Raw genomic sequence first — 12,941 nt, forward strand, 5'->3', positions numbered from 1 at the left:
AGGTCAGAGACGGACGGACTTGACGTAATTTTTAGGAAATCCATTCTCCGGTTGGTTTGGTTTGGTGAGAAGCACATGCCCGCTGGACCCTGGGAGGAAACTAGCACTTTGTAACTTGATGCTTCTTCCCCATGGCCAGATTTCACTAATCCTATCCCCAGGAAAGTAGGGGGCAGGACCAGTCCTAGAGAGAGCCCCAAGTGAAGATACCCAGCTCCCACCTCAGGATGGAGCACAAGCAGCCCTGCTGGTCCCTAAGGCAGGGAGGGGAGGCCTCATCTCTGAAAAGAATCTTTTCTTCTCCCCAGAGGGTCTTTCCTATGAAAGGCTGAGCTCCCAGAGAAGGCGGCCCAGCACCCTAACACCCCACACTGTTTAATCCTGTTCCCAGCTAACCTGTTCCCTGCTGAGTGATTGACGCGAGATTTAATTGATTGGTGTAAAATTAGTGGTTAGAAGCCTAGAAGAGGTGATGTGGGTGCTCAGGAACCATTCTTCTCTGTTCCCTTTTCCTTGATGATGTGAGACAGTGTTCCAGCAAATGAAGATCCTGGTCTCTAATTATTCAGTCAACCAATGTGTCTGAACCAGTGCTGAGACCCCTCAGTGAGAATGTAGCAGTCTCCTGGCCCTTAGAGGACCGAAGACGTTATAAAATGTCAGCCATGTGACCATAAACAAATAAATGATTTGTTTGTTGTATATGTTACCAATAAATATGCAACATGTTTGTAAAAAGTGCTCTGAGGACAAGTGAGGTCGACTTAAGAGAGAGAGGGTGGGGTGGCCTGGGATGGATAGGCCTGCGTGGAAACAGAGCCCCTAATAACCAGGGGGAGGGCCATATAGCTCATGGGAGGAGAGTGACGCAGACAGCAGGGACAGCAGGACAGAGAGGCTGGGCAGAGAGCGGGTCTGACATAGTCAAGGGACAGCAATGGCCATGTGGCTGGAGCTGAGGGGCAGAGGGGACAGGGTAGGAAAAGAGTGGAGGTGGGGTTGGTGGCAAGGAGGGCCTTGCAGAAAGAAGTCTGGCTTTGCTGTGAGTGGGGTGGGCAATGGATTGACGAAGAGGGTGGAGTGAGGAGTGACAGATTCTGACAGGTCTTGCAAGGGTCCCTCTGGCCTTGGTTGCACAAGAAGTACTAATAGAGGACTCAGGATGGAGAAGACCCCAAAGATGCAATGTATGACTTCATCTTCACTGGCCCTCCCCCTCTGCGGTCTAAAGAGATGGGCGGTCTGGATTTCCCCATGGCCACATCTGCCTCCCGCTTTTTCTGCCCCTTCTCCGCCTGCTGGGCTCAGAGGCAGGAAGGGGAACACCTCGTCTCCAGGGGGCTCCAGAGAGCCAGATAAAGTGTGGCCCTATGGCCAGGCCTGTGTACATGTGTGTATGTGGTGTGTGTGTGTGTGTGTGTGTTTGTGTGTGTGTGTGTGTGTGTGTGTGTGTGTGTGTCTTCATCCCTGGAACAAAATTTGAGAGAGGGTGAGTTTCTCTCTAGAACCTCAAATCAATTTCTTTGACCCCCGTGTGCCCACCAGTCTCCTGGATCTGCCTGGGTGACCCTGGTGTCTCTCTCTCCTCTGTGCCATGCTCTGACAGGTTAGAGACCTGCGCTCCTTCACCCCCGCCCCCCTCACCCCCCTCCATGCTCCCCTGCCCAGAGTCCCCTTCCCAAGGCTGCCTGCTGCTGGCCAACTGAGAAGCCCATGCACGGCACGGGCTTTGTGAAGAAGGCACCGATGGACCAACACACTTCCCTCCCACTTTGAGGTGAGCTCCCTCCACCACTCAAGGACCCTAACACTAAATTCATGTGTCATGTCAGGTTGGGAATCATGAAGTCAAGGTTGACAGCTGCATAGTCCGATGATGCCACTGTCATCTCCTGTACCCACAGCAGGTACTACTCGCCCAGACCTAACCTCAGAATCTTTCCTTTTTCATGTTTGTATTTGTGCATTACAATTATGCATAATGGTGGGATTCATTGTCATACATTTGTTCATGCCCATGATATAACAGTGTGATTTGGTGAACCTCATTCCCTAGTATTTCCCCTTACCCGTTCCTGCTCCCTCCCCCAGTCTCTGACTTCTACTCTACTGATCTCCCTTCAATATTCATGAGATCCCCACCTAACTTTTTTTTTTTCCTTTTTTTCTCTAACTAGCACATATCAGAGAAAAACATATGACCCTGGACTTTCTGAGTTTGGCTTCTTTTGTTTAACCTAGCATTCTCAAGTTCCATCCATTTTCCTCCAAACGACGTAATTTCTTTCTTCTTTATGTCTGAATAAAACTCCATTGTGTATGTATACCACATTTTCTTTATTCACTCATCCACTGATAGAAACCTGGGCTGGTTCCGTAGTTTGGCTATTGTGACTTGTGCTGCTATAAACATGGGTATGCATATATTGCTATAGTATGCTGACTTTAATTCCTTAGAATGGATTCCGAAAGGTAGAATAGCTGGGTCATAAGGTGGTTCCATGCCTAGTTTTTTTTTTTTTTTTTTTTTGAAGCTACAGATGGACAGAATGCCTTTATTTTATTTGTTACATGATGCTGAGGATGGAATCCAGTGCCTCACACTTGCTAGGCAAGCTCTCTACCACTGAGCCACCCACCAGCCCCCATGCCTAGTCTTTTGAGGAACATCCATATTGATTGTACTAATTGACAATCCCACCAACAATATACAGTGTTTCTTTTTTCCACATCCTACTCTCCAACATTTATTATTATTTGTACTCTTGATGGCTGTCATTCTAATTGGAGATGAAATCTCTGTGTAGTTTTGATTTGCATTTTTCTAATTGCTAAATATATTGGACATGTTTTCATATATTTGTTGGCCATCTGTATTTCTTCTGGAAAGTGTCTGTTTAGTTCATTTGCCCATTTATTAATTGGGTTATTTGTTTTTAGGTGTTAAGCTTTTTGAATTCTGTATATATATTATGGATATTAATCCTCCATCAGAGAATAGCTAGCAAAGATTTTCTCCCATTCTGTAGGTTCTCTCTTCACGTTCTTAATTGTTTCCTTCGCTGTGCAGAAGCTTTGCAATTTGATGCCATTTATTAATTCTTGATATTACTTCCTGAGCTTTAGGAGTCCTAATGAGGAAATCACCCGTTGTGTGTCAACCCTCCGTTGTCTTCAGCAGTTCATAGTCTCTGATCTAATTCCTAGGTCTTGATCCATTATGAGTTGACTTTTGTGCAGGGTGACAGATAGGGGTCTAGTCTCATTCGTCCTCGTGTGGATAATCAGTTTTCCCAGCACCGTTTGTTTAAGTCTGTCTTTTTGTCAATGTATATTTTGGGCACCTTTGTCAAGGATCAGACAACTGTAGTTGTGTGGGTTTTTCAGAATCTTTTTTAACTCTGTGCTCCCAACAGTTCAAATAATTGGCCTGGGTAAAAGAGATAGCACATATCTGACATCTCTGCACTAAGGTCTTCCCGTTTTCCCTCTGGGGGACTTTAATTCTTTGGCTCCGGTGATAGAACTTTGGGTGACTCTATCAGCTTGCTGGGCAATGAAAGGAGGAGTTGGAGACACCACTTGTTTCAGCAGATTAGACCCTGTTCAAGTGGGCGTCCCATGGCGTGACCCTCAGGCACACAGTCCAGGGGGCCAGTGCCCAGGGAAGGATGCAGGAGGTGCTCAGCGGGGACAAGCCTCAGCTTCAGAGTCCCCACCTGGCAGGCTGTGGGACCTAGGGCAGGTCAGTTAACCTCCCTCACCCTGGACTTTCCCTGTGCTGCCTGCCCCACCGGGAGATGAATGGTAACACATGTGAGTGTTCTTTGAAATTTATAGAGTGTGCTACATGTGAAAGGAGTGGAAATAATCAAAGTTTTATTCTGCGGGTTCATTTTGCTAATCTGAAAGTTTTGACTGGTGGCAAGTTCCCAGCCCTTAAGTCCCATGAGTCCCCAGGTTGGTGGTCCTGTCAGTGCTGATGGCCAAACAGAGGTGGTGCCTGGGTGAGCTTTAGGCCAGCATGTCCTGAGAATGCCTAGGGGAGAATGGAGTTGCAGAGCAGGCATCTGAGGTCCTAGGTCTAATGTGTCCCCTGACCCACTGTGCCCCTGGACAAACCTCTTAGCCTCTCTGGTGCTATGCCAAGTGCTTCTGCCTGGGCAAATCCTGCTCATTCTCCCAAGGTCCTATGAGGGTAAATGATGGCAGATGGGAGGACACCCAGAAAACCAAAATTCCATCTTAGTTGGCTTTCTGTTTCAGTAACAAAATACCTGAGACTAGATGACTTATAAAGAAAAGAGGTTTATTTAGCTCACAGTTCTAGAGGCCCAAGAGCCCGGTGCCAGCAAGCTTGGCTTCTGCTGAGGGCCTCAAGGTGGATGGTAACAAACACATGGGGCAACACATGGTGGAAGCTTTGCTAGACTGGTGGGTGGGCACACGCTGAAAAGGTAAAACATCAGGGTAAACTTGCTTTAGGAAGACTTGCTCTCAAGACAGGTAATCCAGTCCTGTGAGACCCAACTCAGTCTTGTGAGACCAATTCCAATAACTCCAGAAAGGCATTAATCAGTTCTGTAGGCAGGGCCCCATGACCTAACGGTCTCCTAAAGGTCCCTCCACCTCTCAATGCCATTACACTGAGATTCAGTTTTCAACATGAGTTTTGGTGCAGACAAATGACATCCAAACCACAGCAGAGTCGCACACAGGGGAGTTGTTATTTCTTGTGATTTGACCAAAGAGGCAAAGCACCTGGCTCCACACAGTGTCCCCAAGACAGATTCAATTAATTGACCATTGACTTAACCAATTAGGGAAGACTCTTGAGGTCAAGGCAAAAGGATTATGGGACTTTCTGTCCACTTTGCCTCCGCCGCCCCAGCCAGGTGGTGGCCCTGCTAAAGCCAGACAGAGCCTTGCACATTGATTCAGAAGGAAGTGGTCAGTCAGCAGCGCTGGACCCAGGCTTGAGCGGGCGGTGGAAAATCCGTCCCCTGACTCTGTAGCAGGCAGACATGAAAGAAAGGAGGAGAGGGAGGAGAAAGAGAGAGGAGGGAAAAGAGAAGAGGAAGGGAAAGAAGCAAATTTGGAGGAAGGAAGGGAGCTGTCTGTGTCCCCATCAGACCAGAAATTCTCTGAGAGAGAAACTTGGTCTTCCATCCAGTCTTTGTCCCCCTAAGAGTAGAATTTATGCCTCCTCTATCAGTATACGGGCTCCTCAGAGCAGGTGCTGGGCCTCTCCTGCAGACTGGGGGCTCTCCCTGCAGGGACTTTGTCACTACCTCATACAAGAGCTCCTCAAAGACAGGGAGCCCACATGGCCAAGACCGTGTGAAATAGATGTCTCACCAGTGAATCTTGAAGCACCCCCGGGGCTGTTGTTCACCTGCCTGATTCCCCTGTTCTCCTCTCCCTTCTCCCACGCAGGGTTCACGGACACCTTCAACATGGACACCAGGAAGCCCCGGGTCATCACGGGCTCCAGGACCGCTTTCTTTGGCTACACAGTGCAGCAGCATGACATCAGTGGCAAGAAGTGGTGAGTGAGAGCTGCTGACGGCCCAGCCCTGTGCTGTTTCATGCCGGCCCCTCCAGCCTACTCCAGACACAGCGTCTGCTCAGCCTGGCCCTCACACCCTAGTCTCTCTGGGGTCAGTGACTTGACTCCTTGTCCCGCCAGGTCAGAGGCTGGTGGGCTCTGCCCCTGCCCGTGAGACCTGGAGCATTCAGTTTCTCAGTTCTTCGATCTTCTTTGTCTGTGAAATTGCAGTGAACAGCTCCTCGCTTTCTGGGTCATGTGACAAAAGGTAGCAGGCACCTGGGGACCAAGAGTTAACCCCCTCACATCCCACCTCAGGGACTCGGGCTCATCAATGGTGGCTGCACCTCTGCTCCTGTCTCCTTGGAGAGCTGTTGGGGGTCTCTGAGGAGCTCCATGTGTGTTCACAACCCAAGCAAGGCGATGTGGGACAAAGAGTAACAGTGGACCAAGCGATGGCAGGGCCAGATGACTCCCAGGACAACTCGGGTCAGGGGAGTCAGGAGGAGGACGAATCTACTTCCAAATTCTTAAATAACTTTCTTGCAGCATATTTTACCATAGAATTCACTCATTTCGAGTCTACAAGTCAATGATTTTTTTACTAAATTTTTAGTAATGATTTTTTTACCAAGTTGTACCACCATGACCACAAATCAGTTTTCACTGTTAATTGCCCTTCTCCTCTCTGCTTGGTCCATAGTTGACAAAAGGCAAGGCTTCCCTTCCTTCCTGGATGGAAAGGGCCAGGGCTTGGTGTGACCCTTCTTGAAGCCTATATTAGTCCATTTTCTTTTACAATACCAAAATACCTGAGGTTGGGTACCTTGTAAAGAAAAGAGGCTTATGGAGCCTGTGGTTTTGGAAGCTGAGTCTAAGATCAGGTGGTCCCATTGGTTTGGTCTCTGGTGAGGGCCTCCTGGCCGATGGCATCCCAGTGGTGGGAGTGTTGCAGAAGGGCTCACACAGCGTGACAGGAAGCCGGAGAGAGACTCAGGGGCCGGGCTCACTCTTGTATTGAAAACTCACTCTTTCCAGAACCAACTCACTCTGCAAAACCAGCATTAATCCCTTCCAAGGGCGATGCCCCACCCCCACCCCGTGACCTAATTACCCCCCACTAAGCTCCCTTCCTTGGAAGTTTCACCTTGCCAATGCCGACCAAGCTTCTAGGATGCAAACCTTTGTGGGGTGAACCACATCCAAACCACAGCAAAGATCTTTCAGGGTCACAGGACCACACAAACACTCATGATAAATGCTGCAGGCCACCCTCTTCCCAGTCTGCCCCTGCCTGCCCTCCCCGACTCTGCCCCTTCCACCCCCACCCCCACCCACCTTTCCTTATGCTCAGCTCTCTAGCCAAATTGCACCTTCAGGTTTTCCAGTTCCAGAACTTCCTTGAGTATGCTCTTCCTCCTCCTATGATACCCTCTCCTGCCTGCCCTGTTGTCCTCACCCACCATCCCATCCCAACCTGGATAACTCTCATTTTTTTTTTTTTACACAAAGGAGCCTCTTACTTATTACTTTCTATTGAGGTGTAACTTCTGTACAATGAAGTAGATATATGTAAAAGTTCCCAAGTAATCAGCTCCCAGAACAAGATATAGAAACTTCCCTGCACCCCAAAGGCTCCTTCGTGCACCCGGGCCCTGGGCAGTGTCCCTCTGGGTACCACTATTCTGACTCCCGTCACCATAGATTTGTTTGGCTGTCTTGAACTTCATGTAGATGATATCATACCATAAATATGTCTGTATATATGAGGTTTGACATATTGCTGAGTGCATTACACTTCACACTTCTTCATTATTATGTATTCCATTGTTGCTGTACCATAATTTATTTATTAACTCTGCTACTGATGGGTAGTTGGATTATTTCCATTTGGGGTTATTTCTCATGGAGTTGCTTTAGCCTTCTTGTTGGTGGACCTGTGTCCTCGTTTTTTAATTGGATATATACTCAGGGGAAGATTTGCTTAGATAAAGAGGAGATAAAGGATTAACTTTAGGGGCATATGCCAGGCACTTTTATTTCCAAAGTGGCTTGCCAATTTAAACTCTCTCTAGGAAAATAAGAATTCCACTTGTTCTAGAGCCCCACTAACACGGGATATTGTCAGTCATCTTAACTTTAGTTATGTCAGTGGTGAGAAATGGTATCTCATGTGGATTTTGTTTGCATTTCTCTATTGATGTTGTTGAACAACTTCTTATAAATCTATTGGCCATTTTGATATTGGCTTTTGCGAAGTGTCAGATGAGGTGTTTTGCCCATCTTCTAAAGTTGTGTTATGTATCTTTTTCTTATTGATTTATAAAACTTTATATACTCTCTATACAAATCCTTTGTCAGAGAGAAGCACTGAAAATATCTTTTTCCACTACGTACCTTGTTTTTTATTCTCTTAATGGTATCTTCAGCTGAGCAGAAGTTCTTAACTTTACTAAAGTTAAATCTATCAATCTTTTTATGCTTAGTGTTTTTTGTGGGTTCCATTTAAAAAATCATAAAAATATACTACTCTGTTTTCTTCCAAAAGTTTGATGCTTTTGTTTTCACATTTAGGTCAATGATTTATCTCAAATGAATTTTTGTGTAAGGTGTGAGATGAAGGTCAAATGTTTTTGTTTTCCCCATATTGCTGTCCAACTGATCTGCTACCATTTGTTAAAACATCATTTTCCACTGAATTTTAGTGTCGTTCCTGTCTGTTTAAATGGGATGACCATGTATATGTGGGCCTATTTTTTATTCTCCTCCATTCTATTTGTCTATTTATCTAAACTTGCACAAATAAAAAGATGCCTTAGTTACTGTCACTTTACAATAAGTCTTAGAGTTAGGTATTATGAGTTCTCTATACTTGTTTTTCATTGTCAAGATTGTTTGAGCTATGTCAGGTCCTTTATACTCCAGTATAAATTTTAGAATCAGCATGTCAATTTTTCCCAGTATAACTTGCTAAGATTTTTATTAGAGTTACAGTGAATTTACAGATAAATGAAATCTTCACAGTACTGAATCTTCTGATCCACAAACATATCCCTTCATGTATTCATTTTTTAGAAATTTCCCTCAATAATGCTTTGAAATTTTCAGTGTGAAAGTCTTGATATCTTTTGCTACATTAGTTCCCACATATTCATACTGCATGCTATTAAAAATGAAACATTCTTATTTGCTAGTACATAAAAATACAACCCATTTCTATATAAAGACATTTTAGTTCACAACTTTACCAAGTCATTTATTATTTCTGTTAGCTTCCTTGTGGTTTCTTTTGGATTCTCTATGTCTACAATCGTATCACATGAAATAATTATGGTTTCATTTTTTTCTTTTCTGTTCTTCATACATTTACTTCCTGCCTAATTGCAGGGTCCAGAACCTTCAGAGCAAGGTTGAATAGAAGTAGTGACACTGAATATTCATAATTAGATGGAATGTGAACTGCAAATTATTCATTTATTTATTGTAGGAACTTTTAGATTGAAGAAGGTTTCTTCTATTCCTGGTTTTCTGAGGTTGGGTTTTCAAAAATTGTGAACAGCGTTGACCCATATCAGATGCTTTCTCTACAACAATTGATATTATCTGGTTCTTCTTTATTCTGTTAATATGGTTCATCACTTTGGTTGGTTAAGTTGGAAATTTTTTGGTTTGGGGTGTATGTGGGCACATGTGTGTGTTTTGTTTTGTTTTTGGTGTTAAATCAACTTGCATTCCTGGAGTAAACTTTGCTTATTCACCGTGTATTCTCCTTTATGTATTCTCGGGAATTTGTTTCTATGAGACATTTGTTTCTATTTTGTTTCATTACGTATATTGGCCTGTAAATTTTCTTTCTTGTAATGCCTTTGTCATGTTTTGGCATTGCAATTATTCAGACTTCACAAAATGTGTTGAAAAATGTTCTCACTTTCACTATTCTCTGGTAGAACATAAGATTTGTATTATTGCTTCTTTCAAGGTTGGGAAAAATCCACCAGTTCAGCATCTGGAGTTTTCTTTGTGAGAAGATTCTTAATTACAGATTCAACTTCTTAAAGATAATGGATTACCTGGATTTCCTATTCCATCTTATGTTAATTTTCATAGCTTGTATTTTTTGTGATTTTTTTACTTGTTCTTTTTAAGTTACACAGGACAATCGAGTATATTTTGACATATTTATACAAACGTAAAGTACATCTTATTCTAATTAGAATCCCAGTCTTGTGGTTGTACATGATGTGGAGATTCACGGTGCATATTTATATATGCACATAGGAAACTTAGGTCAGAATCATTCCACTTTCCTATTCCTATCCCCCCTTCCTTCCCTTCATTCCCTTTTATCTAATCTACTGAATTTCTATACTTCCCCTCCCACCCCCCGTTGTGTGTTAGCATGCTCAGAGAGAACATTTGACCTTTGGTTTGGAGGGATTGGTTTAGTTCACGTAGCATAATAGTCTCCAGATCCACCCATTTACTGGAAAATGTCATGAAGTCATTCTTCTTTATGGCTGAGTAATATTCCATTGTGTATGCATACCACATTTTCTTTATCCATTCATCTGTTGAAGGGCACCTAGGTTGGTTCCATAACTTAGCTATTATGAATTGAGCTGCTGTAAACATTGATATAAATATTGCTATAAACTACAGTGGTTGTGTCACTGTAGTGTGCCGATTTTAAGTCCTTTGGGTTTATACTGAGGAATGGGATAACTGGGCCAAATGGTGGTTCCATCAGTCCAAGTGTTTCAAGTAATTTGTCCATTCCACTCAAATTTATTTGTCAAAATATTATTCATTAGCCTCTAGTATCTTTAGATGTCTGTCAGATCTATAGCAACATCTTCATTTTCATTCTTATTGGTAATTTGTGTTACCTCTCTCATTCTTGATCAGTCTTGCTATAGGTGTATTAATTTTATTAATGTTTTCTAAGGATCAATTTGTGTTTTATTGATTTTTCTCTATTGAATCTTTATTGTCTCACTGGTTTCTACTCTTTTTAAAATTATTTCTTTCCAACTTTTAAATTTGTTTTAATTTGACTTTTTTCTTGCTTCTTATTTAACTTGTTGATTTTACAACCCTATTTATTCTAACACATGAATATAAGGCTATAAATCTCTTCTAAACATTGTCTTAGTTGCATTCATAAATTTTGATGTTTTCATTATCATTCAGCTTAATATAATTTCTAATTTCCATTGTGGTTTCTTCTTTGACTCATGAGTTATTTAGAAATGTGTTATATAATTTCCAAATATTTAGAGTTTAATTTAATTTCAAGTGGTCAGGAGAGACACTAGATATTTTAAATCCTTTTGCATTTGTTTTATGTCTGAAAAATGGTCTTTGTTAGTAAATTCCCAGTGCACTTGAAAAGACATCTATTCTATAGTTTCTTACATACATATCTACATATGTACTTAGGTCAATATAGTTGGGTTTTGGTTTTGATTTTGGTTTTATTTTGTTTTCTTTTGGTTCTGGAGATTGAACGTAAGGGCACTTAACCACTGAGCCACAACCCCAGCCCTTTTTGTATTTTATTTAGAAACAGGGTGTCACTGAGTTACTTAGGGCCTTCCTGAGATGCTAAGGCTGGCTTTGAATTTGTGATCCTCCTGCCTTAGCCTCCCAGTCACTGGGATCACAGATGTACAACACCATGCCCAGCTCAATAAGATTGTTATCATTCAAATCATCTGCATCCTTACTGATTTTTTTTTGATCTGCTTATTCTATCACTTTCTGATAGAGATGCATTAATATTCACATCTACTCTACCCACATAATTATGCTTTCTGGTGTCCTTCATTTTGAACCCAGGGCCCCCTACAGGCTAGGCAAGTGCTCTACCACTGAGCTACATCTCCAGCCCTTTTTAAGTTTTTATTTAGAGACAGAATCTCCCTATGCTTCTGAGGTTGTCCTCAAACTTGCCTCGTCCTGCCTCAGCCTCCCGAGTTGCTGGGATTACAGGCGTGATGAACCACCATACCCAGCTTCTCTTTAATATTTTAAGTGTATCTTATCTAGGTATAGAATCCTAGATTGGCAGATTTTCTTTTGACATTTTAAAATGTCATTCCCTTGTCTTCCAACTGTATGATTTCTGTCAAGATGTCAACCTTCCGTTTTTATCATTCATCTTTTGAATGAATATGTCATTTTCCTTGGTTGCTTTTCTATTTATCTTAATGTCAGCTGTGGAAATAGGATATATACAAGTGTAGTTTTCTTTGTATTTATTCTATGTAGTGTTTTCTTGAATCTGAAGTTGATATATTTCATCAAATTTGGAAAATTTTCTACCTTCATTTCAAGTGTGACTTCTTTTTTCTTCATAGAATCCAATTGCTCTATGATAGGCCTTCCCACCATGGTTGCATTTCCTTCCAGTTTATTCCATTTCTCTCTCATTGTGCATCAACTTAAATAGCGTCTATTGATCTGTCCTCAAAGTCACTAATTCTGCTTCCTGTTGTACCCTGTGCGCTCCTAAACCTATCAATCTACTTGTTATTACATTTTTATTTATTTGTTTATTTATTTATGTATTTATTTATTTATACCAGGGATTAAACCCAGGGGAGCTTAACCACTGAGTCACCTCCCTAGCCATTTTTTTATTTTTTATTTTAAGACAGAGTTTCCCTAAGTTGCTGAGGCTGGCTTTGAATTTGTGATCCCCCTGCCTCAACCTCCTGAGCCCCTGGGATTATGGGTGTATGATGCTGCACCCAACCCACTTGATTATTTTTAATAGTTTCTTATTTTGTTAAAGTGGTCTATCTTTATCCCACTTATCCATCTTTTATTCTATTTGTTTTAACATATTAATCATAATTATTTAGAAGTTCTTGTTGATTAGCTCTAATATCTGGATCATCTCTGGTCTGCTTCTAGTGGCTATTTTATCTCATGACCATCAGTCACTTTTTCCTGATTCTACACGTATTTGGTAATTTTTACTCTAATGCTGAATATTGTGGCTGACACATTACAGAGGCTGTAGGTTATGTTTCCTTCCTTTAAGAATGCTGTGTTTTGTTCTGATAGGCAGTTAAATTACTGGTGAAATCATTTCAGTCTTATCATGGCACAGTGTGGTCCTCACTCAGGGCAGGTCTAGTCTAGTTTTGCCCTTACTCCTAGGATGTGGTGTTCACTCTTAAAGCATGGCTCTCCTGGGGTCTCAGAGGGAAGCCCAGTGTGCTCACCCAGATCTCTTCATTCTGGCCAGACACAAACTCCAGCATCTCCTAAGAGGCACCAACCTGGTAGGGGGCAACCTCTAAAATCTCTCCTCCATCTCTAAGACCCCTCCTCCTCCTGGCTGCTTTCTGGTTGGTTTTCCACTCTCTCACCATGCAGACCCAGC

General features: G+C 42.6%; 1 protein-coding gene across 1 annotated transcript in view; it reads left to right on the forward strand.

Annotated features, from left to right (window-relative positions):
• Positions 1-12,941, forward strand: part of Itga11 (integrin subunit alpha 11) — a 108,738-nt gene that overhangs the window by 21,568 nt on the left and 74,229 nt on the right. Inside the window, exon 2 of the mRNA XM_047539777.1 lies at positions 5,437-5,548. Within this exon, the coding sequence (XP_047395733.1) occupies positions 5,437-5,548 (112 nt within the window). The remainder of the gene's footprint in view (positions 1-5,436; positions 5,549-12,941) is intronic.

This window comes from Sciurus carolinensis, chromosome 2 (assembly GCF_902686445.1).
Source record: "Sciurus carolinensis chromosome 2, mSciCar1.2, whole genome shotgun sequence".
Classification (NCBI taxonomy): domain Eukaryota; kingdom Metazoa; phylum Chordata; class Mammalia; order Rodentia; family Sciuridae; genus Sciurus; species Sciurus carolinensis.